This window comes from Colossoma macropomum, unplaced genomic scaffold (genome assembly GCF_904425465.1).
Source record: "Colossoma macropomum unplaced genomic scaffold, Colossoma_macropomum, whole genome shotgun sequence".
Lineage (NCBI taxonomy): Eukaryota > Metazoa > Chordata > Actinopteri > Characiformes > Serrasalmidae > Colossoma > Colossoma macropomum.
The window spans coordinates 12,178,333-12,201,641 of NW_023494785.1; the positions used below are offsets into that span (position 1 = coordinate 12,178,333).

Genomic DNA, 23,309 nt, shown 5'->3' on the forward strand with positions numbered 1-23,309 from the left:
GAAGTTCTAAAACGTTTAGCCGTACAGGACAATTTTGAGATTGGTCTGTAGTTATTTACATCTGCCGCCTCACCTCCTTTATACAGTGGAGTTACATGAGCTATAATTCTGCTTGATATAACAGAGAGATTAAAAATATATGTTATGTATTCTAAAATAATCGGGGCTGCTAGATGCAGGAAGTAAGGGTCCAGCCCTCACGGCCGCTTTTAGTAAAGGTCGCCACATCACAGCCACTTTTATTAAAGGTAATCTGAACTAATCATACCCATTCTTTGTAATGATTTGATTGGACAAAGCAGTTTAAACTTAATAAGAAATACTAACATATGAAAATGCTTGGATTCTGGGACGTTTCGTGTCAAGGACTGTAGTTTTCATGTTTCCTGATTAATTCAGGAAAAAATCCTTGACACATGGCAACCTTAACACAGAATGATCTTAGGTATCCATTAAGTACACAAACAAGCAAATAATCTCTGTTCTTCACACCATCTTAGTATCTTTTTTCTAATTGTTGCAATTTACAAAAAAAGGAGGAGAGCATTACACGTTTCAGTGTGTCTGTAGTTTTTATTATAACTCACAGTGTGAGGGGATCCGTGAGGAATGTTGACCTGACACACACTGAGGTCCAGCACGGCAGGAGGAAAAAAAACAAAACAAATAATCAAACAAACAAAAAAAAACTGTAAAAATAACCAGTGGACAAAAAAGGTTTTTTTTTCACAACTATACTTGTTTAGTAGTCCATCATAAGAAAAACATAAAAAAGTAAAATGTGAATATTAAAACTGCAGTGTATACCTGGTTGGCTGTTTTTCAGAATTCCCTTAAAATAAAAGCCACAAAGTCTCTTCATCACTGAACATGACTCAAGTACTGGATAGACTAAAACAGTGTTGTCCACTGCACTAAAAGCTGGTTACTTGGATTTAGATAATGACTTAACTGCAAAGTTATTTGAGAATCTCTACTGAATGTCTTCTATATGCGGTCTAGGGCTTGGTTTGCTGAACACAACAGATAAACTTTCTAACGGATGTGATGAGAAATGTGGATTTTATAAATGCTATCTTGGTTTGTCACACAATCTGAAAATCATGTATGTTCTATTTTGGGTTTACCTATCCCTTTTAATGCAACTTCTGGAAAACCGGGCCTAGAATTAGTTCTAACACAGGTGAAACTAGGCCAAACTCTTCTGTCCATAGCGAATTTTCACTCTTGGAACTTTCTATAAGTGAGCACATATATACAAGCACTACATGTTTACACTATGTACCTGCAACAAGATGGTGGCATAGAACACATTATAATTGCAAGTGTGAGAAAATGAATCAAATTCAACTCAGAAAGAACATCTTGATTCCAAGAATCTTGATTCCAACCATCATTAGTCCTACACATTATATGGGATTGCTGCAGATGTTGCACCACAAGGACTGGTGTTTATTGAGTACGCCATGTGATATTTGCTCGCATTGATGATAGTTGTGTTGTATTCTATGGCCAGATGGTTTTATGCATTATGCATTATAGAAAAAGACTGGACGACAAAAAAATCTAATTTGTTTTGTTAAAAAAATGTATTTGAAATGTGCAGCTGCCCCCAAAAGTATTTGCCACAATTCCTTTTATTATTTAGGATATAAAATGTCAAACCCAGTGATATTAATTTTGAACAGACCATTCCAAGACTGTAATTTTCTTTTTCACAAAGTATTCTTTCAAAAGGCGGCTGTTGTGTTCCAGATTGTTATTGTTTGCGCAGACATCTGCAGATTTACAAAATGCAAGCATTGTACTCTTCTGAGCTCATGATCCCGTTAGTGAGCACAAGCTCACTAACACCACTGTAAGAAAAACAGACGCAGACTTTTCCATGTCTGTCTTATACAGAACTCTTATTGCAGTCTGGTTGGATTTCTTCTCCAGATTTTCTCCACATAAAGAGTCCACCATCAGTCTGATGTTGTGCTGAAACTGTTTTTCTCTGATGTAAATTTCTCGTTTTGTTAAACATTAAATGAATAAATTAAAGAACTTCATTAAAGTTAACCAATGGTTAAATGGTTAAAGTGTCTAAATATTTTTTGGGCACACTGTATCCTTCCCCTTCCTTGGATGATTCCAGGTTGGTGGTGCAACATATCCAGATGATACAGTTGCCTGGGTAACACGGCTAGAGTAAATCTGACACTGTATACAATAATGTAACTCTTAATAAATGACCTTATCAGTTATGCTCACTCCAATGCCATCATGATTTGCTTCCACTGTCATTTAGTTGGTGCAACTCTGAGGAGCATACTGTTTATGAATTTCCATACAGTTGCAGCCTTAAATTACAAAGAGGTTCTGAGTAAATAGTCACTGTTGGTACTGTATACTAGTCAAATCCTTACCAGGCTCTAAAGAAGTAAAACCCAGTAACGATTTATGTGAAATTCACTCTTGTACAATGGGGTCCAAAAGTCTAAGAATACAATTTTTGCCAGGCTTACCCCAGCACGCCCCTGTTTCGGTTCAAAGACATTTTGGTCCTTGGGGGTGAGGACTTTTGTAAGGGGGTAATGTAGCATGTTCCAGTGAGTGGTCCAATGAACAGAAAGCCCTGCAGTTGATGCTTTGTTTGACCATTGATGCATTAACTTGCCTATTATTGCTAGACCCTTGTGAGAGATCAGATTAGAGGACACTGGTTGGGGCGCTCTGTTTCAGACAGTGTTGCCAGCCCGAGATCCTTCGATCTAAACTGTCTAACTGTCGAAGGCAGGCAGGGAAGCCATTAGGAGCCCTGTCACCAAAGCGATGTGGGCAGAGGAAATGACAGAAATGATCCAAGAGATGGTCATACAGTGAGTGGCACAGGGACTGCTGCTGCTGGCCTTGCGGCCGGCTGGGATATCTGGCTAGAACTTGGCCGAGGGCCATACCTGCAGCCATACAGCCAGTTGCATGGGGCCACCAGTGCTGGGAGGGATATGTGTGTAGAACAGGAAGAAAAAATCAGACCCTTTTGTACAAATGCCTCAAAGGTCAATTTCACACATTTGCTTCAATTTGAATTTTGACCTAAGAATATAACAGAATTTTTTTGTTTATTTTATTTTTTTTGTTATAAATTTACTTTGTTTGAAATGTAAGACTCTAAAACTTTCTGTTGTTTATTTCCAGGTTTAAATGAAAAAAAAAAAAAAAGATTTTCAATGTGGTCTCAAACTTTTGGACACCACTGTATTTACTCAGGCAAAAAAACCCTGCAATACAAGGCATTTCTTCAGGTTGTACTCCAGCGGTGTGACATAATAACATAACGCCCACAGACAGAGAATTGCATAAAGGACACTGCAGATGAAATGGCAGGATTGTAGGGTGCTGAGGTAAAAGGCTAAGATTTGCTGTTGGAGGGCTCAGAACAGGCCACTGGGTCAGGGGTCATGATCATCACGCCCGTAGCTAATTGGCTGGAGTTGCTGGACGACATAATCCGCTATCTCTTGGGACCCAGCAGCCACCACACGGCGGGACATGAGATCCAAAGGACCCCCTGGGACAGAAGCACATTAGAGCTTAGCATTTACACACACATACATACACAGCTTAATCCTGTAAAACAGACCCCTGTAATAGATGCTGCAGTCTTGCCTGTGGTGACAACACAATACAGCCTGTCTTCAACATAAAAAACAGAAAATGTTTACTTTATATCTACATCAGGGCGGAAGGGCTTTTGTGGCATACAGAGTGCTTTTAAAAAGAATAGGATCATTTAACACATGCAACAACAAACTTCCTCACATACCCCAAACCTCAGAGACATGTGCTGCTTTAATTTGCTATATTGAAAACCTTCAACTTTTATTAGAAGCGTAAATCTCTGAACTGTCAATGATTTTATCCAATTACACTTATTTAGAAAATGTTTTAATGCATCATGAAATCTTAAATTTCATCACGATTTGATTAGATTATTTCAGCAGAATTCAGAAGTAGGGGAGAGTGGGGTATAAACTAGCGTGGGGTAAAATATAACATGGACTTTTTATGTAGCATAAAAGTAAAGTTTTTCATTATTATCTTTGTTTCATTACTGAGTTGTGATTATAAGGCACAGACTTCACATCTATATTATTTTAAACACCCTTGTTGTGCCTAAAGCACAGCAATGGTTTGAAGCATGTAAACAACTCACAGTGAGAGTTAGTCAGACTAAAGTACAGCCTCTACATGGTGGGGTTATTTTTTTCAACACAGTGTTACAAATAAGCCTCCCAACGAACACAGCGAGAGAAGTCTATATCCCCCCATAAAAATTCAATTAGATTTTTTTATTTAAAGTGCAAAAATGCATTACAGGTATCATGTAAATAAAATGTATTTAAATTTTATTGTTTTAATATTAGCTCTTTCACTTTGTGGCAAAAATGAATGCTACACAGCCTCTTTACACTATTCATATTTATTCTGATGCACATCAAAATGTTACTTTTTAGTGGATATTACAAGCCCCTTAGTCCATTACAGTTTACCCCGCTTATGGACTTTGGACTATTGTTGTAACATTCTCACTCGTGTCACTTTCCGCTGAATTGATCTTAAATGGTAGATACTAGAAACAAAGTTGGAATTTTCAATTGTAGCAAAAATGTGAAAGTTAAAAAATGAAAAATCAAAAATGAAAAGGTCGCTTTACATTTTTTAAAATTATTTAACAAAAAACAAAATGTGTTAGGTGGTTCCACTCTTCCCTATTAAAAAATAAAAACACTGTCTATTTGCTGATTGTAACATACTAACTTCAGCATTTTAGCATCAAATGTGGCCTGTGCAAAAGTTATAGCACATTTTATACTGTAGGTTTTCATTTTCCCCACATTTAAACTCAGCAAATTAAACAAAAAATCAGGGAATAAATTAACAGAAAAATGCCATATTTAAGTGCACTCTTTGTAGAGGATGTGCTAACTTATTTTCACATAGAAAATAAAAAAAACATGCAATTTGACCAGGAGTGTTGAAACTTCACAGCCCTCTCACAGCTGCTGGCCCTCACTAATGGAACACTCATGTCTTTCACGGTACTGGCTGAATACAAAGTGCTATGGCTGCTTTTTTAAGCAGTGCCACGCTCACAGGCTAACAGGGTGAGCCTGAGGGCAGCTAGCATCTCTCTAGATCAAAGGAGTGACACAGTGAGAGACAAAACATTTAGTCCAACTCAAGCACACAGACAGGGGCGAACATGCTACAAAAAGTTGCTCAATGAGTTATGCTTCTTTCTTTATCTCACTTTCTCTCTCCTAATTTTCTCTCTCTGTGTCTGACAGAGAAAAAAAAAACAATTTGCTAACCACATGATCATGACCTCACTGCCCTTTCCAACAGTGCCTCTTTGTGCACTCTCACACAGACTGGCCTGCCGCGACTTATGCCTGCTGCCCACCTTCCACTAAATACACACAATTTCACAAACAGCTCAAGTATGCAACAAGGCACTGCAAGAAGGGAATATAAGAGAAGACTTGTATGCTGTCCAAACACATGAGAGCATAATGGCTTTTATAATACAAATGGACCTGTCACAATTATGACCTCAACACCTAATCACAATTATTTGAGCCTATCACGGTCATTTAAGCTAACTGAAATTATTTTCCATAGTTATTAGCCTTCACAATCATATGTTTAGGCTGAAACAAACAGAATGTGAAGTAGTGCGGCTGGATTGTGGCATGTGCTTGAGAATAAAAGAAAGCAGAAAACACATTTGTTGAGATGTCATGGGTTTTAGAAAAGTTCTAACTTCTGATTTGACACTATAACACCTTTAGAGGGCAGCAGTGAGTAATGTTTGTTTAATTGAGCTCGAGCTGTGTCTGTCGCAAGTTGGGAGCTACTAAGTCCCAAGTGTCAAACACAAGGCCCAGGGGCTTGACTTCCTATCCTATACGGCTGCAAAATTATTTTCATTTTCTATAAATATTAGCCCATTTCACCATGAACTGCACTACAGTTCCCAGCATGCACTGCACATAATGTGTGCTCCCATTCCCTCCCCAGCAACAATCTATGTGACTGCACCACTAAAGTTAAACAAAAAAAAAAAGATGCCAGGTGTCTAGTTCAAACGAATGGACAGTTTTAAAAAACCTGCTGTACACTGGGGACATTTCAATAGTTTAACAGCTAATGTGGTCTATTATTTTATATAAAACAATTTGTTTTTCAATTATTTTTAAATTGTTCACGTATTCAGTGCCTATTTTTTGCTGTTGTAGTTTTGGCATATTTTGAACAAACAATGGCCAGTTGGGGTCATGGCAAAATGTTAAGTAAAAATAAAATGAAAAAACACAGCTGGCCCATGGATTTGTTGAGTTTTTATAATATGTCCCTTTTAGTGGTTGAGTTTGACACCCCTGTACTAAGTATCGATAGCTGAGAAGCAACATAGCTAATCATCCAATTTGGCCACGTTAGGCGTGTACCCTAATACTTGCACACACACAAAAAAAATAGCCCATTAAAAATTCATGACTGTGACAGGCCTAATTACAGGTCCACAAAACACATGCAGGCCAAATTCCCAAAACTGCCAGTGGTATGATCTGACTTGTCCACAGCCAGTGCTATTCTTGGCGATCTGATCACATACTTAGCTTCAAAGTTTCATGTGGGATGGAGTGAATGTTTTTAATCTAGAGAAAAGCCTTAGGATATTCATATGCATTCATACGCAAACAAATAACATGTGCTGATTTGTGCTTGATAAATAGACGGTTACCATAACAGGCAGTCATAACTTAGTGGTGCTATTTTAAGACCAGCACTACACACATAACTCTTCAATGGGTGCTTTGAGGACACTCGCAAAAACCTTAGAAACTATCTTGACCATCTAACATTTGTACATCTGTTGGACAGCACTGTTGTTCCACAGAGAGAAATTTCAAATCACATCCACTTATAGTTGCTCAACACCCAGTGAAATATTTGGAAAAGGATTATTACAGGTTCTGTCTGAATAATAGCAATATGTCTAACAGAAAGCCAATCTCTCCATTATGTCTTAGATTTTCAGTGAATCACGCACCATCAGTGTAACAGTGCTGACCAAATAGGGTATTATTGTACGTGTGTGCAAGGTTCAAACAAAATCCACCACCCTTACATGGAAATCCCATAACAGACATCTATAAATACCTTCACTGTATAATTTGATGTTTTGTAAAAAAAAACAAAAAAAAGCAATCCTAATCATCATCAACCCTAAACTGAATAATCCACACTGACACTGCTGGCAAACATTTCTATGTAAATCTTTTTTCCTGGTTCGGACTGAGGTCATGATCACTTTTTTGGTTTGTAGTTAAATATAATGAGCAGAGTTTGGTGGGAAAGTCTACTTAATGTCTTTGTGTGAAGGAGAAGTGGGTGCAGAGCTAACCTGTGGTGTCGATCACACAGCCGCCTGCCTCCCTGATGATGACCGCAGCTGCAGCGATGTCCCAGCAGTGCAGGCCGTACTGGTAGTAGGCCTCAGCTGCTCCGCTGGCTATGTGACACAGTGCTAAAGTCGAGCTGCCAATGATTCTCACCCTGAGCAGACAGAAAGGTCATTGGTGTAAAACAGCAGGCTGGCTTTAAGTTTTACAGAATAGGTTGTTCTCCCAAGTATATGGCAACAGTCATAAAGTGGACCTAGCATCATTTTCGCCAGTTTAGCATACACAAGAGTGCATAATATACTGTTTCTTAACATTTATCACAGTATTGGCTCCGCAAATCTGGTTTATTCCAAATAAGTGTTTCTTGGGTGTTTTGATTAAAGAAAGCAAATCATTTTGTTCAAAAATAATGCAGACCAGTCTTCACATGGGTTCACCACTGTGCCTTTAATACACTGCAAAGCAAATCGCAAATGAAGTACTTTGAAATATAAACTTATGTCCACTTGTTTGTGTGTCTTTATGTAACAAAAACAATCATAATTTATTTCGAACAAGTTATTTTCCAACCTCTCTTTATCCTTCAGAATTAAATAGGTTCTTTTTGTTGATGTGCCATTAAGATTGATATATGTAAATGACCTCTGTTCTGACTGGCTGTCCCATACTGTGGCTCACTCAAAATGCAGTTCAGGCTAAAAGATTACTTATAACTTCACTATGAATGGACAGAGTTAAACTGATGTAGGCTGAGTAGGAAGACATACGGAAATGTGCTGATTTTCCAACATTCAAAACAGGCTGTTTTTGCAGTTTAGCCTATATGTATGGTCTGCTTGCACTGATTGGTGCATTTGGAAACTTTAAGAGAGTTCCTGTTTACATCAAACTCTTGTTTCAAAAACATTAGGGAATTTAGGTTTTCCATAATATGGGCCCTTCAATTATCTTGTTAACACCCCTTTTGTGACTTTGGGAAAACAAGCCCTCAAGTGAGGATCCATTAGTAAATGAGGGTCCACTGACTTTCGACCTTTTTGATAGGGTTCCATAAACCCTTCACTGAAACAGGTGAACTCGTGTCTCACCCATGGACAGGGGCACTCAGCAGTTTCTTCATATTCCCCAAAAAGATATCCAGTGTGTTAGGATCTCTCTTTGCCCCAATCTCTGTCAGAATGAGGGCCTTTGACACATCTGACAAAAGAAGGAAGCATGTCACTGACAAAGCTTAAATTACTCACTAATGTCTAAGTCAAAGTTCAGGCTGCACTAATTTGTCTAAACCAAGCCCGAAAAAAAAGATGACAGATAGCACCCACCCTTCTCCTTTGAAACCTGAAGTCGTACACCATTGCAAAATGCCCCATGGCCTCTCCTGGCAGTATATAAAGTCCCATCAAAACAGTGATATATAACCCCAAACTCAAGCTGTAAATCAGGGGAATGCAAATGATAAATTAACTTTGAATAATATAGATTACAGAAAATGTTATTACAGCACAATCATGGTAAAGACTGACTTAGTAAGTACATGCAACCAACAGATAATGACTGCAAAAATCAACAGGATCAACATTTAGACTACATTTGTGTTATTGGGGTTTTGGCATTGATCTACCTCTTTCTTTACTGCAAAGCCAATGCTTACAGCAACCATGGGGAAACTGCAAACGAAATATTTTAAATTATTTAAATATAATTTATTTTAAATGATTGTACTTAAAATAAATATTATTTTAAAAAACATTTCAAATTCCAAATGCATTACAAGCCATTCTCTACCTGTGAACAAAGTTACAAGTGCCGTCAATAGGGTCTATTATCCAAGTAGGGTTATCTGTCAGAACACACTTCTCTCCAGCAGCAGAGGACTCTTCTCCAATAAACCTAAAACAAAAGTAATAAAACAATCTGTAAAACATCTGTGTACCTCTATTCATTACTCGCAGCAAATTATACTGTATAGTTTCATAACCATTACAGTACAGCATTTATATATACTATTCCTTCAAGTTCACAATACTTCGAATTTACAGCACCCTTACTCCTACAGCCCAAAGAAAGGATGTTTCTCAGAGCTACAGCACACGCCATCAGACACAATGACTGATGGTGCATTAAATACTTACCAAATAAGCCTTTCATGAAATAATTAGAGGTCAAAAACAGTGACAATGACTTTTAGTTTGTCTGCCAGGAAAAATGTGAAAACATACCTACTGTAACTTCAACAGTTCAGCAAAGAACATACTACTGAATACCATTTAGTGACTGCTGTGAGAGCATAATCTCGAAACATCATTAGTCAACATGTTCCACCAGAGCTCATCTACTTGTTTCTGAAGGACTATTTAACAGTGTAAAACTGTTTGTTTGCCGTTGCCAAAGCAAAGTACAGCCAGGTGATAATAGTAGTAAATTCTCTTTTGCAGATTATTTTGTTTTACACTGCATCACATGTAGGTTTCTAAACATCATCTAAGATGTTGTTCCAAAACAAAAAAGTACAGACAAAACATATTTCTGCATGAATAAGTTGCATCTGGTAGCCAACCAGTCTTCGATCAATCAGGTACCTATGTGAGGGGAACCTCTCCCTGAGGGTGGATATGATGAGGTCCTCCACCTGCTGGTCAGCCTCCGTCACCAGGTCTGTGGGTGTGCTCTTACTGCTCACGCTCTTCTCCTGTTTCACAGCCTCCTGGACCATCTGAGGGAGGGAGAGAGAGAGAGAGCGAGAGAGAGAGAGGGAGAGAGTGAGAGAGAGACATCATTGAGGATAGGCCCTTACCCAAACCTTACAAAACTAATTACGCCAGGGATGAGTGACACGAGACTTGCAGTATATTTTCTCAACTCTAAATAATTTAACTAGTCAGCACATTATCAACCCTAGAAGACTCAAATGTCATTAAAATAGGAAACAAAAAACATGTCCAAATGTTTGTTGCCAAGATGTTGGTACACACTACAGTGAGGATTTGTCTGCATACACCAGTTCAGGTACTGATGTTGGATGATTAGTTGTAGATCACAAACACCACTCCAACTCATCCCAAAGGTATTGGATGGCGCTCCATCACTGGTCCACAATGCTGGGGGGCTTTATGCCCATCTAGCTGACACCTGCCGATACGCATCTTGACCTTAGGCTCATGTGCAACTGCTCCAGATTGTCTCATTCTATTGACAATACTTTTCTATGGAGATTATTGAATACTTCTGTCAGCTAGACGACAACTGACTGGGGATTTTATACCCCTGTAGCCAATGCTTAGCAGTGGGCATGGTGACCTTGGGCCAGGGCTTCTCATTTCCATTCCTGGTGACCCAGGACAAGCACAACGCATGGTATTGGGTATGGTGACTTTAGGCGCATGTATGGCTAATTCAGCACATCCCATTCTATTGTCATTGCTTTTCTATGGGGATTATACAAGCTGTGAAGCTTCTTTTTCACTATTTAGATACTTTTGGACACAAACCGTCAATGGTGCAACACTGTACAACCCAGAATTAGAGCTCCACATCCCTGATGTAGCACACGTAGAAAAAAATACCTAGACGATACCCAGCACTGTCTGACAGTGTGATAGGAAACTAATAAAGCATAGTTAAACAAAAGTGTGCTGTAATAACATTATCATAACACAGGCCGGTGTACAATGTGATCAAAAAGAAGAGTGAACAGGAAAAGCACCCAGTACACAGTCAGCCCTGCCTGAGTCAGCTAGGCCGGTGGCTTTACTGTGTGTAGTCTGTTAGGATTTATCAGTAGAAACAGAAGGGTTATTTATATCAGCAGAGCAGACACAAGGAAAAGGTCAATAGTGTAGGCTTATCTAATGTAAGTTAGCAAACCACTGTTTCAGTTCATGAGATGTTGCTAGCATATTACAGAAGAAATGTGTTGTAATAACAAAGTAATTGATGATATATTGTTACTGGGCGATGTAAGTTATAGCTGTAGTAAAAGCACGAGAGTTTACTTTAGCCTTAGCTAAGGTGGACTGAAACCTGACAGCACGTCCGACAACGACACTGCCACACTACCGTTACCTACACACACCGAGCTAGCTTGTTTACATTGCCCTTCCGTTATCTGATAGCCTAGATGATAGCCTCGCATCCACTACAATCTAAAAAAGGCCAAAAGTGCAGCCTAAACCGCGACACACGACCCAGTTTCTACGATAACCAGCTCCCCGGTCAAAGTAGCTGCCCCCAGGCTCCGATTTTGGCGCTACCTGCCCCGCTGTACGAGCGATCCGCACGGCGACGTCCAGGCACTCGGCCCAGCCCTCGCCCTCCTCCATGCTCTCCGAGTCTCTGTGCTGAGGAGGAGAGGAGAGTAGAGTAGAGGAGGAGAAAAGAGGAGGATTCAGCGCAGCCCGCGGGTGCTGGTCATGGTTAGCCGCCTTTGCTGTTTGGCTTCCCGGGTACGCAGTGAGAGTTCACCGGCGGAAAGCTCTAACATGGATGTAGCGCACACTGCTGCTGCTGCTGCTGCTACTGTCCGGACAGCCAATCCAGTCCTTCGCTCAGTTCACCTCTGAGCGGCGCAGCCTGCGGAAACCACCCAGCTGAACTCAGCTTCTTGTTCGAATTGTCCCGTTCCACCTTAAACGGCTCATTAGTTACATTCTGGCGCAATGTAACGGCTGTACCATTTAAGGTGGAACGGGACAATTCGAACAAGAAGCTGGCGAATAGGAAACCAGCTTCAGCCTCGTGCACGAACCAGGATGGAAATGACCTCCAGATTAGTAATTAGTAGTTTTTACAGTTTATTTAGATCACAGAGCGGTCAGTGGTCCATAGTGGGCCCGTAACAGTCATGAAAATTAGTGAAAAATTAACTGACACAACCCCCCACCCCCCCGATCTACTTACTAAGTCAATATTTTATGTTTGTATTGCGGCACCGAAAATTAGCTGTGTTGAAAGAAAAGTTCCCCCCATTTTTTAAACAAAAAAAGTTGACTTTTGTTTGTTTTTGTGGGCCTTCATTCTTTCTAGTGATACAATTCTTTTTATTTTTTCCAACTTTGTGACGTTTGTGGGGGTTTATGTTCCAAATACGTTCATAATTCATTTTTACATGAGCATTTCCTAACCTTAACTTCTTGCTTTTGCTTATAATGAATTATTGTTACTGTACCTTTAAGACTGATACGTATAAATGATCTCTGCTCTGATTGGCTGCCCTGCATTGTGCCTCATTTTAAAAAGAGCTAAACTGCTGTTGGCTGAATATGCAGATATATGCAAACGACTTTGTGTGACGTCAAAAGAAAAACGATCTGTTTTGCAGCTTAGTTTCAATATACAGATCAGAAGGACTGAGACAGAAATTGAATGGTGAATATTGAAACAATATTTACACAATACTTTAATCTCTTTCATTTAAAAAGGTGAGGAAATGTCAGTTTTCCCTGATTTGGGCCCTTCAGATGATCAGCATACATTTTGCCCCTGACTTTACATTGATTCACATGAATAACTGGAGGACTACTTGTTATATAAACACAAACTCTGGCTTTCTTTATACCATGACCACGAAAAAGTAAATGAAACACAGGTCAGGTAACTGCGCTGCGCTGCTAGATTGCAAACCCAAAGCCACGTTGGGGCAGTAATGATCCAACACTCCGATGCTTATTAAAGGTATGAGGAATGCTTTTACAAGGAGCTTTGGTTCTTAAAATGGTTCAATATATAGACTGTCATGCTATTAAGAGGTAGGGCTATATTAAGCAAACCAATCCTAATTTTTTTTTAAAAAAAGTTGGGGTCAGACTGGACAGTAAATAGCCACAATAATTATCTTGTTAATATATTTGCTGTGAAATTCAAGTAAATAGTTAAACATTTTAATGAATAGCTTCTATAGTGCCATCTCACGGGCATTTAGCAAAGTGCACCCTACAGTTCAGTTGTAATGAGTTTCACTGCAGTTAGATAAAATCTGTGCATAGGAAAAAATATGCTAAAACTAACGATAAAGACACAGAAAACATTTACCCTTTAACATTTAAGCTGTATGATGACAGAACAAACAGTAAATAAATATTAAGAGAAGCAGGGAATCCGCCTCTGTCCTTCTTGTCTGCAATACTTCTTACTTGAGATATATGTAAATTTACGGCTGACCTGACCACGTAGATCATACTATAGTCACCCATATAGTTGTGGGCTCATTCAGGCTCTTTTGTACTGATTTCCATCATCACGTTTCTGCTTTCCCAATGAAGATCCTCAGAAACCTTACAGTGGAGCTTTATTTACAATATCAGGACAGTCACTTTCAAATGTGTTGTCATTCAAAAGATGCTGACCAATCAATTTACAGTCATAACTAATGGGCATTAAAAAAAAGAAATGCATTCATATACACTGTGTAATATAGAAGGAAAAAAAAACATTGCAAGAAATTTTACCCAAAGAATCACCTGACAAGAACAAATCTGTAAAATGCTGAAAACACATAAATGGCTTTTTAAAAAGTATACACATAACTCTTAAAATTTATTTCATTTACATATAATTCCTTCAGCCCTACCCCACCCCCCCTCCACACACACACACACACACACACACACACAAGCAACATTCACTTTTACAAAGATGTAACCAAAAGAAAAAAGAAAAAGCCATAATGAAAAGAGGGTAGCATAAATGTCATAAGATTCAGTTCATGGCCCACATTGTCATATATTTGCAAGCATGGCACCAAAGGAAAGAAAAAAAATGTAAAAGAGAAAGAGGGAGAACAACCAAGTACCACAGCAAGGCTTAGTCTTCAGTAACATAACCGTATATAAGTGAAGCAGCACAATACATTAGACAGAAAAAATAAAATAACAAACAAAAAAATACAGTTTGGCTTACAAGGTCAAACAATGAGGTGGGTTAAAAGTAGAGAAGAAAAGATTTTCTTGTCTGAAGTGCGGCGTTAGTTGGAGCTTAGTGGCTGGATGGCCAACGAGTGGTTCAGTAGATGAATTCTCCTGGCACTTCCTGGAGAGCTGGGAAGGGCTCTTCGAATTTGAAGCGCTTGGAGATGGCCTTCTGGTCTGGGGTCAAGCTCTCCTTGTCTGAGGACTGCCTGCACTGACCCAAAGTGTAGGCGGCCATGACGATGAGCTCCTCCGTCACTCTTCCCTCCTCCTCCTCCTCCTTTCTCTGCTGGGAAGAGATCTCTGTGCTGATTGGCTCAGGGATGGAGGTGGAGGCACTCTTCTGCTTCACCAGCTCCTCCGCAGAGTTTTTCTCCTGCGTCTGCAGCCACTGGTGTTTCAGGCACTCCTCAGCAGTAGCACGGTCCCTGAGCAAAACAAGATGAATAGCTGACACTGGCACTGGTCATGATGACCTTTGGCTCATGTGAGGCTGGTCCAGAGCATCACACTCTATTGACAATTCTTTTCTATAGAGATTTTAATAAACTATAAGAGCTGGATATATAGTGTACCATAATTTAAGGTGTCTGGGCATATAGTGTACCATAGTTTAAGAGATCACTGACAACATCCATGATGTTAATTCAGTACAAATCAGCAGTGCTGCAGCTGATCAAATGATTCTGGAATGACCCTGGCAAAACCTGAGGCTCCCTCAGTAATAGTAATCTTGTTAAAATTAATTTAATAAAGAAAAAAAATTGTCATAGACAACACCACCAATTTTTGGCAGCCATGACTAGATGTATACTGCTAAAATGAAGCAAGACCAGACGTAGTTCCTTTATCCTCAGAAAAGCTCTACTGTAAATATTTTAATGATTGTTTACAGTCATATGCACAAGTTTGAACACCCTTGGTTCAAATTACATGTGCTTTTGATTTTCTAAGTGAAGATAAATTAATGCATCCTCTACAGAGAAAAATATGGTATTTTACTAAATATGGAAAATATGCAAATTTGACTGTATAATTTCCATTGAGTATATTAGTAAAGTAATAAAACATCCAATATAAAATGTGCCGTAAGTTTGGTACAGGTGACATTTTATATTTTATTATTTTTTTCCAATATGGTTAAATTCAGCTAATAAACAGTAATTGTGCATTCAAATGTGCAGAGGTGTGTTCTCTGTAAAGGGTGTGTTAATGTATTTTCCCTTGCAAAATAAACAAGAAATATAATTTGACCAGGAGCACCCATAGGACTGTAGTTAGCTTGAGAAAGAAATCCCTCAAAAGAACCTCTCATAAGGCAAAGTGATGTTGGGCAGCATTGGTAAACTGGGTGAGCCTAATGCTCTTCTACGTCACATTAGCTGAGAGTTAGGCCATTTGTGCTTGGATCTGTTTAAGTGAAATCTTAGTTAGGAAAAGAAGAGAAAAACTGTTAAGATGTTTCAGTCTAGGCTGTGTATGGTAAACTGCACATATAATGTATCCCATATTAATCAGTCAGTTAAATCCTGTACATTAACAAACCTTTTCTGGCAAAACAAATCCAGTTTGAATAGTTCTTTAATCTATTTAGTTAGTCATGACATGCTAGATGTGTCTCATTCTACATACTGTGGCTCTTTGATGAGCAACAACTTTATGAAGTGGATGGCAGCCTTGTCCAGTCGCTCCAACTCCTCCTCTGCATAGCTGATGTTAATCTGGGAGATGTTCAGGAAGGTCTCCTGCTTATCATCCCCCAGGAACGGAGAGATACCCGTCAGCATCACATAGGCAAGGACACCAATACTCCTACCAGAGACAGAAAAATTGTATGATACTAGATTTCATGAGTTGCTCATGAGTACTGGCCACATTGCTGTGCTCTCAGTCAGTATGTTTTTATTGAAAAGGCTACCATACAAAATGACAGCATGTTGTAGTTTATACAGTGCATTAAGTATCATTAGTGGTATCGTTTAAGCGTCATTAGTGGTGACTACTTGAAAAGAGCTCTAGAGAGATGACTCACCACATATCAGTGGCTGTGCTTATGGGCTCGTAATTTAGAACTTCTGGGGCTAGAAAGAAAAAGAAAGGAGCTGATGGAAAATCACTGGCACGGTTGGTTTTTCCACCCACTCCAGCTAGTATTTATCTGTTTATGCCGCATTTCTCTCAATATTCAGTGCATTATGTCAAATAGTGAGACTTACCGACATATTCAGGTGTGCCCATGATCTCCCTGACTTCCTGGTTATTGCTCACCATCCTTGACAAGCCAAAGTCCACTATCTTAATGTCCCCAAGAGGATTATTGCAGGTCAGAAGAATATTCTGTGGCTGAAGAAAATTGGAAAACAAAAAGGACATTAAATGGGTCAAAGCTCCTCTTGCTGCTTTTAAGACTTTAATGGATCTACATGAAGAGATAAAACAAGAAATACTGTTTTTGCTACCAGTATTATTATATTAACTGCCACTTTATTACAAAGTGTGTTGATTATTGAAGTGAATGTTTGAGAGTGCATGGCACAATCCTATAAAGTTGATGTCTGTTTGGTTACTGTGCCTTTAAGATCGATAAACCTGGCTGTCCTGTATTGTGCCTAATACGCAGGGCTAAACTGACACTCGCTGAATAAGCAGATATATGTAAATCACTTTTATATGACAATTCAAAATATGCTGTTTTTTGCAGCATAGTTTCCATTTTTAGACTGTATGGACTGAGGAATGAATGTTAAGTTTTCAAAATGTACCAATGTTTACATACTACATCACACTTTAGTCCAAAAAAGCAAGAAAATCCGGTTTTCCATGATATGGGACTTTATTCAAGCAACCACTAGATGGCTTCCTAAAACAAGTGTGGCCCAGCTACCTTTTTAAACCCTGCTATGATCACAGCATTTTGTACAAAGCATCATGATACAAATGCAATGAATTTGTCACAACAAAAAGTAAGAGGGACTACAAATCACCTTGAGGTCCAGGTGAACCACATTATTCTTGTGAAGAAAGGCAACGCCCTCCAAGATCTGTCGCAGTAGCCGCTTCACATCCTCCTCTTTAAAGGCCTCATCTCGCTCTGCCACACACTGGTTAAAGATCTCCCCACCAGCAGCACTATACGTGCAGACACACACAGAAAAAAAACAAATAAAACATGTTTCCTTTCATTTCACATTAGAATGATATATGCAGGGATACGAGAAGCTGTAACATCCCCAGTTTTCAGGATTGTGTAAACTGCAACTGCTAAAAACATAAATGGAAAAATAACAAAGAAACTGAATTATTAAACATTTTGAGCATAGCAAAGACTACAGCTGGGAAATATGACAGTATATATTGTTATCGTGATGAATTATGTCACAATACAATATGCTCTTCTGAACATATTGTTGATATTGTCAGTATTTGTATAACACTGACCAGCTGCATGTTTCATCACAAATAGAGCAAAATCAGTCCCGTTTAACTGAATTTAGTGCAACAGAGTATGACAAATATTGAGTAAAAGTTTTTGATAGTAAATTCTAAAATGTAGCACTGTTGGTTCTTTTTTCTCTGTTCTACCTAATTAAATGCTTAAAAAAATTAAAAACAGATATTGTGTATTGTGAAAATTTCCTGATTGTAATATTGTATTTTTGCCATATCACCCACCTCTAGAAAAGACCAATATGTGATTTTTGTAGGGTGGAGTTTGTAGGGTGCATTTTTCCCTGTTTTATTTAAATAATGTTCAAAATCTTCAGCAGCTTGCACTTCCTTCGCCAACTGTTGGCCGCTTCAGGGAGGAGTTGAAGGCATTTTCAGATAAACATAATTATCTCGAACTGCCATCCATTTTTTTCAACCACTGTAATCTCAACTTGATATTCGCGTGTGGCTTGACTATAGGCGTGACACAAGCGGTTTCCATGCCTCATATCAACAAACTGATTGGTCGACACATAGTATTTAGCATGAAGTCACAGTGTAAATTTCAGTCTCCCTGCTTTAAACACTTGCCTGTGCTCCCAGTTATACGCCTAAATGCAAAGCATTCACTGTGCATTACTTTTGTACAAAAATATGAAATTTAGCTGTTGATGCATCCAAGCCCTACTGGTTCATGGTGATGGAGTGGGTAATGAACTTTTAAAGCTGTTTGCAGCTAGCTCTAGTTTTAGGTGGTGAAGTTATGTTTAACATTCTTAAGACACAGGGAGACAAGTTTATTGCCTCAGGACCACCTGGTAATTACCTCTCCTAAAAGTATGCAGGCTCTTCAGTGATAACCTTTTTACACTGACACATTTAGCATGAACTATTACCTTAAAAAATGAGAGAGAAAGCTTATATCCATCTGTTATCTGTCAGATACGCTGTTACCCTCTCACCCCGTGTCAACCTCAGCGTGAATCATCGTGTGTGTCCTCAGATGAGGGCAAGTGGGAGTAGACAGACACGCATGCACACACAGTGAGCCTAAAGAGAGATTACAGAGATGCCGTCATGTTGCCCACACTTAGGTGTACAGGCACACGCAGCATGTTAATGCTTTAGCGAAACACCATACTAGTCAGCAGTAGTCTAGGAACTGCTGTTTGCTGCAAACAAAGGCACACGTCCACAAAACAACCCAGACAGTCACATGTTTTCTGATGATTCTCCTTTTCCTGCCTCAAGAGCAGACAGCATGTCAAATTCAATTACAACATGGCCAGGAGAGAATGAGTGACCTCAAACACGCAGCTGAAGTCTAGCTGTGGGGTCTGCACACTGTTTTCTGTTGATGCACTGCAAACAATGGTGTGAAATCATCTAAAATCCACTTGAGATATGAACATAAACATTTAGAAAGTGTGTCATGTACCTAGATTAGCACTGAGCAGAAATATACCAATTATTTGTAGAGAGAGATACAAGCACAGTAAAATGAATAAAACAGACATTTTAGCACAGTAAACAAGTTGAAAACAATATACTCTTCAAGTGTACAGTAAATACATCATCAAATATCAGACTGAAATATTTGTCAAATCTAAATATCTGTCTGATGCTGATATGTATTTTTAAGCAGTTATCTGATGATTGTTGTACATCCCTGGTTGTGAAAATATTATAAGATTATTTAAGTACCTTAAATTGTCTCATTCTATTCTAATTTCTTGGAACAAGCAAAAAAGAATAAGACAATTTCTCTGGGTAAAATTACTTAAAACATTAAAACATTTACTTAAAAGTACTTAGAATAAGTAAAATAATTTTACAATATTCTTGCAACAGTCTCAAAATGAAAAATATTAGATACTGACAACATTTAAGATGTTTTCAGTTGCAAAGACACCACTTTTTGCAGTGTGTAACTGATGGTTAGATGGCAAAGAAAACACGCAATACACAGAAAAAACAGAGCACTAGAATACTAACTCAGAATCAATCCTCTATGAATAACATATGTATGAGTTTTGATGTATGTATGTATGTATGTTAATGTATTTTTTCTGCATAGTTGGATGAAGACAGACACTGAATAGTCAGGTGCATGCTTGAACCCCTAGGACTGAGTAAAATATTACGGGTGTGGCATTGTTTTTCAATTGTGTTTGTGTGTAAGATTATGTGTGCACATGGTACATAATAACCCTGGCTGCATGTTTTCTCCCCTGCACTGCCTGTAATCCTATTCGCAGGATTCTCTCCGTGACCCTAACCCCAGCCTTGGCTGTGAGAGAAAGAGGAGCACTGATGCTCTAGAGGTAACAGAGTAATTCTCCGTAATGGATTACAATGATGGAAAAACCAGTGTCATATTCTGTACCTCAGGATTCATCTTCACTTTCATTAACAAGAAACAGGCCGATTCCAGGTCAGGGAACTACACTGCGAATGCCTGGTTAGCCAGCTAACTGGCTCAATAAAGCTGTGAGCAGAAGATTAAGTTACTTTATTCAGTTTAATTCTGTGCCAAATTCTGCAGAGCTTTAATCTAGTTCACTCACTAAAGAATCTTACTGCAGGGACGAGGCACCTCTCTCCCTGAACTCTTATCAAATAAATACAGAATATGAAATCGTAAGTCATCAAACATCATTATTTTGACTGATACATTTTACAGTACATTTTAACTGATATTGAGAACTGGTAATAATTTATTTATTTATTTATTTAGCGCGGATGTGACATGATGAATTTGTCATAACATCCTTCAAATGAACTGACATGCTTAAATATATAACAAAAGCCTGCATCTAGTGCAATTTTCAATGGCAGGTGAATGTAATGTTAGGAGTCTCGCCCCATGACCGATTTCTTCATGAACAGAGGACTGAACCCTGCTCCGCCGTCTGCGAGGTGAGCATGTTATCCACTGCTCTGCCTCCACTAAAACCAACCTTTGTCTCACTAGAAAAAAACAGCACCATCTTGTGGACTGAGTCAGAAATGCATGGTAATCTATTCCTCCAACAATGGGCTTAATATATGTTAGAAATATAAATAAGTAAATATTTCTTAGGCTTCTGTGTATTGATACGATTTTTCAATCCAATATATTTTGATATTATACTGTACTGACCTTTTCTCCCACCCCTAATGTTCAGCAAGTACCGTCCTCAGCTGCTGATGGCTGACCACTAGCAGTGAGTCCTAAATATGGCTTTAAAACTAAGAATAGAAGTCATTAATGACAAACATGAAATACTGATTAAAGTAAATAAGGATGGAGTGTTGAACAATGGGGCGGTTCATGCAACAATATTCTGGCCACCCGTGTAGACTCAAAAGCCCACTAGTAAACTTAGTAATGAGCTTAATCTCAAGTAATTCAAAGCAGCTGTCTAATGGGATGAGCAAAATCAGCTTAAAATATGCTGTGTTCAAACACTAGTTAAACTGCTTTAACCTTTACATGAAAAATCTAAGAGGTACCGCAGTGTTTATCAAACGGCAAAACAGAACGGCAGACCCCAGTTCTAACCTTCCCTAACACAGACGGTCTGGACTGGCACGGAAAAGCCATTAGCATTGGGGCAGCTGTAGATTCTGATGGGTTTCAGAGCTGGCTTCCTCTCCTATCCCTCTAAAGATGTGGAAAAGGCAAAGACTCCACTATGAGGCTGCAGTAATTACAGTACAGAAATGCCAAGCCAAACCCTTTAGACTCTAAACATTAGACTGGAAGGACAGGAAACGGGAAAAAGGGTAAAATCTAAAATCTGGCCGATTCATAACTAGGTCACGTTTTTGGCTGGGTGAGGGCATGTCTGGGCACCCGCAACACTAAAGCAGTGTGGGGTCAGCACTCGCTAATCTGAGGGCACTTACTACACATGCACATGCACACGCACACACACACACACACACACACACACAGGCAAACACACAAGTACCCACCCTGTGAGGGGCCTTTCTTTCCTCATTTAAATATGAGGGAAAGAATATGTCTTACAGATTAAACAGAGCAGCAAGCTTTTACTAGCCAATCTATTTCTAGAACCTACCGCTCAATGACAAATGACTACAGCATATTGAGCCTGTCTGACTAATTAATTAGAAGTAGGCCAATATCAAAGGACTCCTAGGCGGAGGCCAGTGCTATGACAGCAAGTGGTTTTGCACTGAGTAACCCTGCTAGAATAGGCTGGGAAATGCTCTTCTCTCAGTCCACTGCTGAGTTGTTAACAGCACCATTCGTGACCCACATTGTTCTAAACTGCATATAGAACTGAATGTCTTAAAGGACGGCTCAGTAAAAAATCTTATTCATACAATTTTCCCCTTAACCCAAGGTTAACTGATCAAGGCATGTTTGGTGCCCGAAGTTTGCTTCTTTAGTTTTGCACTGGAGCTAAGGCTAATATAGCTAATGTTTGGGATTACTTGGATCACGAGAATCAGAAAATGCAACCAACTTCTGAAACTGAACTTGGAGGTGTGGAAAAATATCTCTGCAGATTTCTTTAAACAACTAAAGAAAGTCACCTGAAAATAAGTGAGGCTGTAATAATGATAGCATATTTAGCTGTAGAGGTTTCTGTGTGATGTTCTGTTAAATGTTTACAGCTTTTGTTCCTGATGCTACAAACTCAATAACTTGTAACTTAAAGTCCTTTGGGAAGGGCAGTTAATTAAATAAGGGGTGGTATCAGACTTTTGCATTGTACAGTAAATTAACAAAAAAAAGTAAATTAGGAAGAAATAGACACTTTTACACTTTGGATTAAAGGGTTAAAGACTGTCAGGCTAAATAATGAAATCTGCGTTTGAGTAAAGAAATCATAAATACTTAACAATTAATTAAAGAAAAAGTGAATCTGAAACCAAACATCTGCAGTTAAGGCACTCAGCGCTGTAGTAGTGAGGAATAACAGCGTCCATGAATTCTATGAGAATAAACAAATCTCACAGGGAACAGTACAACCATTATAGCGCACCACATCCTGACACAATATCCCAAATGAAACGGCCCACAAGACAGGCGGTCAGAGCAGGACTGGACTAAAAGCAGCTGTAGCTGGTCAAAACCCTGGAGTCTCTGGGTGTGGCCCATGTTTGGGTATTCCCCACCCAGCCGAAACTCCTCGACTGTACACCCACTGCATTCTTCTGGGCTATGCCGTCGGCCTCCTTTAAGGTTCAGATATCACCTGTGGGCTGCAGTTGCTCTGCTTTCTCACTGTGTAGGAGGCAACAGCTGAAACAAGATGCTCAGACTCTGAGGCTGCAGTTTTATTACTATGTAGCTCCATCACTATGCTGAGTGACAGGCTTTACACAGCTTTATGTGAATACTGCTGCTTAACAGTGAATCATATGCAGAAGCAGACATTTCTGAATGTTGCTCCTTTCACGCTGCTACGAGGTAAGTTTTGCTCATTCTTTGGTAAAGTGTTCAAAAGTCTTAAGCAAATAGTTTAAAAACACTCATCTCAGCAGTAAACATGCTTTTGCTTGTAAA

At 39.0% G+C, this 23,309-nt stretch overlaps 2 protein-coding genes across 2 annotated transcripts in view; both read right to left on the reverse strand.

Annotated features, from left to right (window-relative positions):
* Nucleotides 1-546: 546 nt before the first annotated feature.
* impa2 (inositol monophosphatase 2) lies at nucleotides 547-12,045 on the reverse strand. Its single transcript, XM_036582863.1, has 8 exons — nucleotides 11,705-12,045; nucleotides 10,034-10,167; nucleotides 9,240-9,344; nucleotides 9,076-9,121; nucleotides 8,777-8,885; nucleotides 8,543-8,651; nucleotides 7,454-7,605; nucleotides 547-3,553 (listed from the first exon to the last, which is right to left on the reverse strand). Exons 1-8 carry the CDS (start codon nucleotides 11,771-11,773, stop codon nucleotides 3,435-3,437), a joined length of 843 nt encoding a protein of 280 aa, XP_036438756.1. The 5' UTR covers nucleotides 11,774-12,045; the 3' UTR covers nucleotides 547-3,434.
* A 1,999-nt stretch (nucleotides 12,046-14,044) lies between these two features.
* The window catches only part of stk17a (serine/threonine kinase 17a), a 35,247-nt gene continuing 25,982 nt past the window's right edge, over nucleotides 14,045-23,309 (reverse strand). Inside the window, exons 3-7 of the mRNA XM_036582864.1 lie at nucleotides 17,341-17,485; nucleotides 16,573-16,699; nucleotides 16,389-16,437; nucleotides 15,989-16,168; nucleotides 14,045-14,784 (exon numbers count right to left, since the gene is read on the reverse strand). Of these exons, the coding sequence (XP_036438757.1) occupies nucleotides 14,451-14,784; nucleotides 15,989-16,168; nucleotides 16,389-16,437; nucleotides 16,573-16,699; nucleotides 17,341-17,485 (835 nt within the window). The 3' untranslated portion in view covers nucleotides 14,045-14,450. The remainder of the gene's footprint in view (nucleotides 14,785-15,988; nucleotides 16,169-16,388; nucleotides 16,438-16,572; nucleotides 16,700-17,340; nucleotides 17,486-23,309) is intronic.

What these genes read in the sequence shown, in the direction of transcription:
- impa2 (XM_036582863.1), bottom strand. Translation starts at nt 11,773, where the DNA reads ATGGAGGAGGGCGAGGGCTGGGCCGAGTGCCTGGACGTCGCCGTGCGG. An exon ending in TCAGGTTTCAAAGGAGAAGG is followed by an intron (nt 8,652 to 8,776) that starts GTGGGTGCTATC and finishes TTCTTTTGTCAG; the next exon opens with ATGTGTCAAAGGCCCTCATT. An exon ending in CTGTGTGATCGACACCACAG is followed by an intron (nt 3,554 to 7,453) that starts GTTAGCTCTGCA and finishes CTTCTGTCCCAG; the next exon opens with GGGGTCCTTTGGATCTCATG.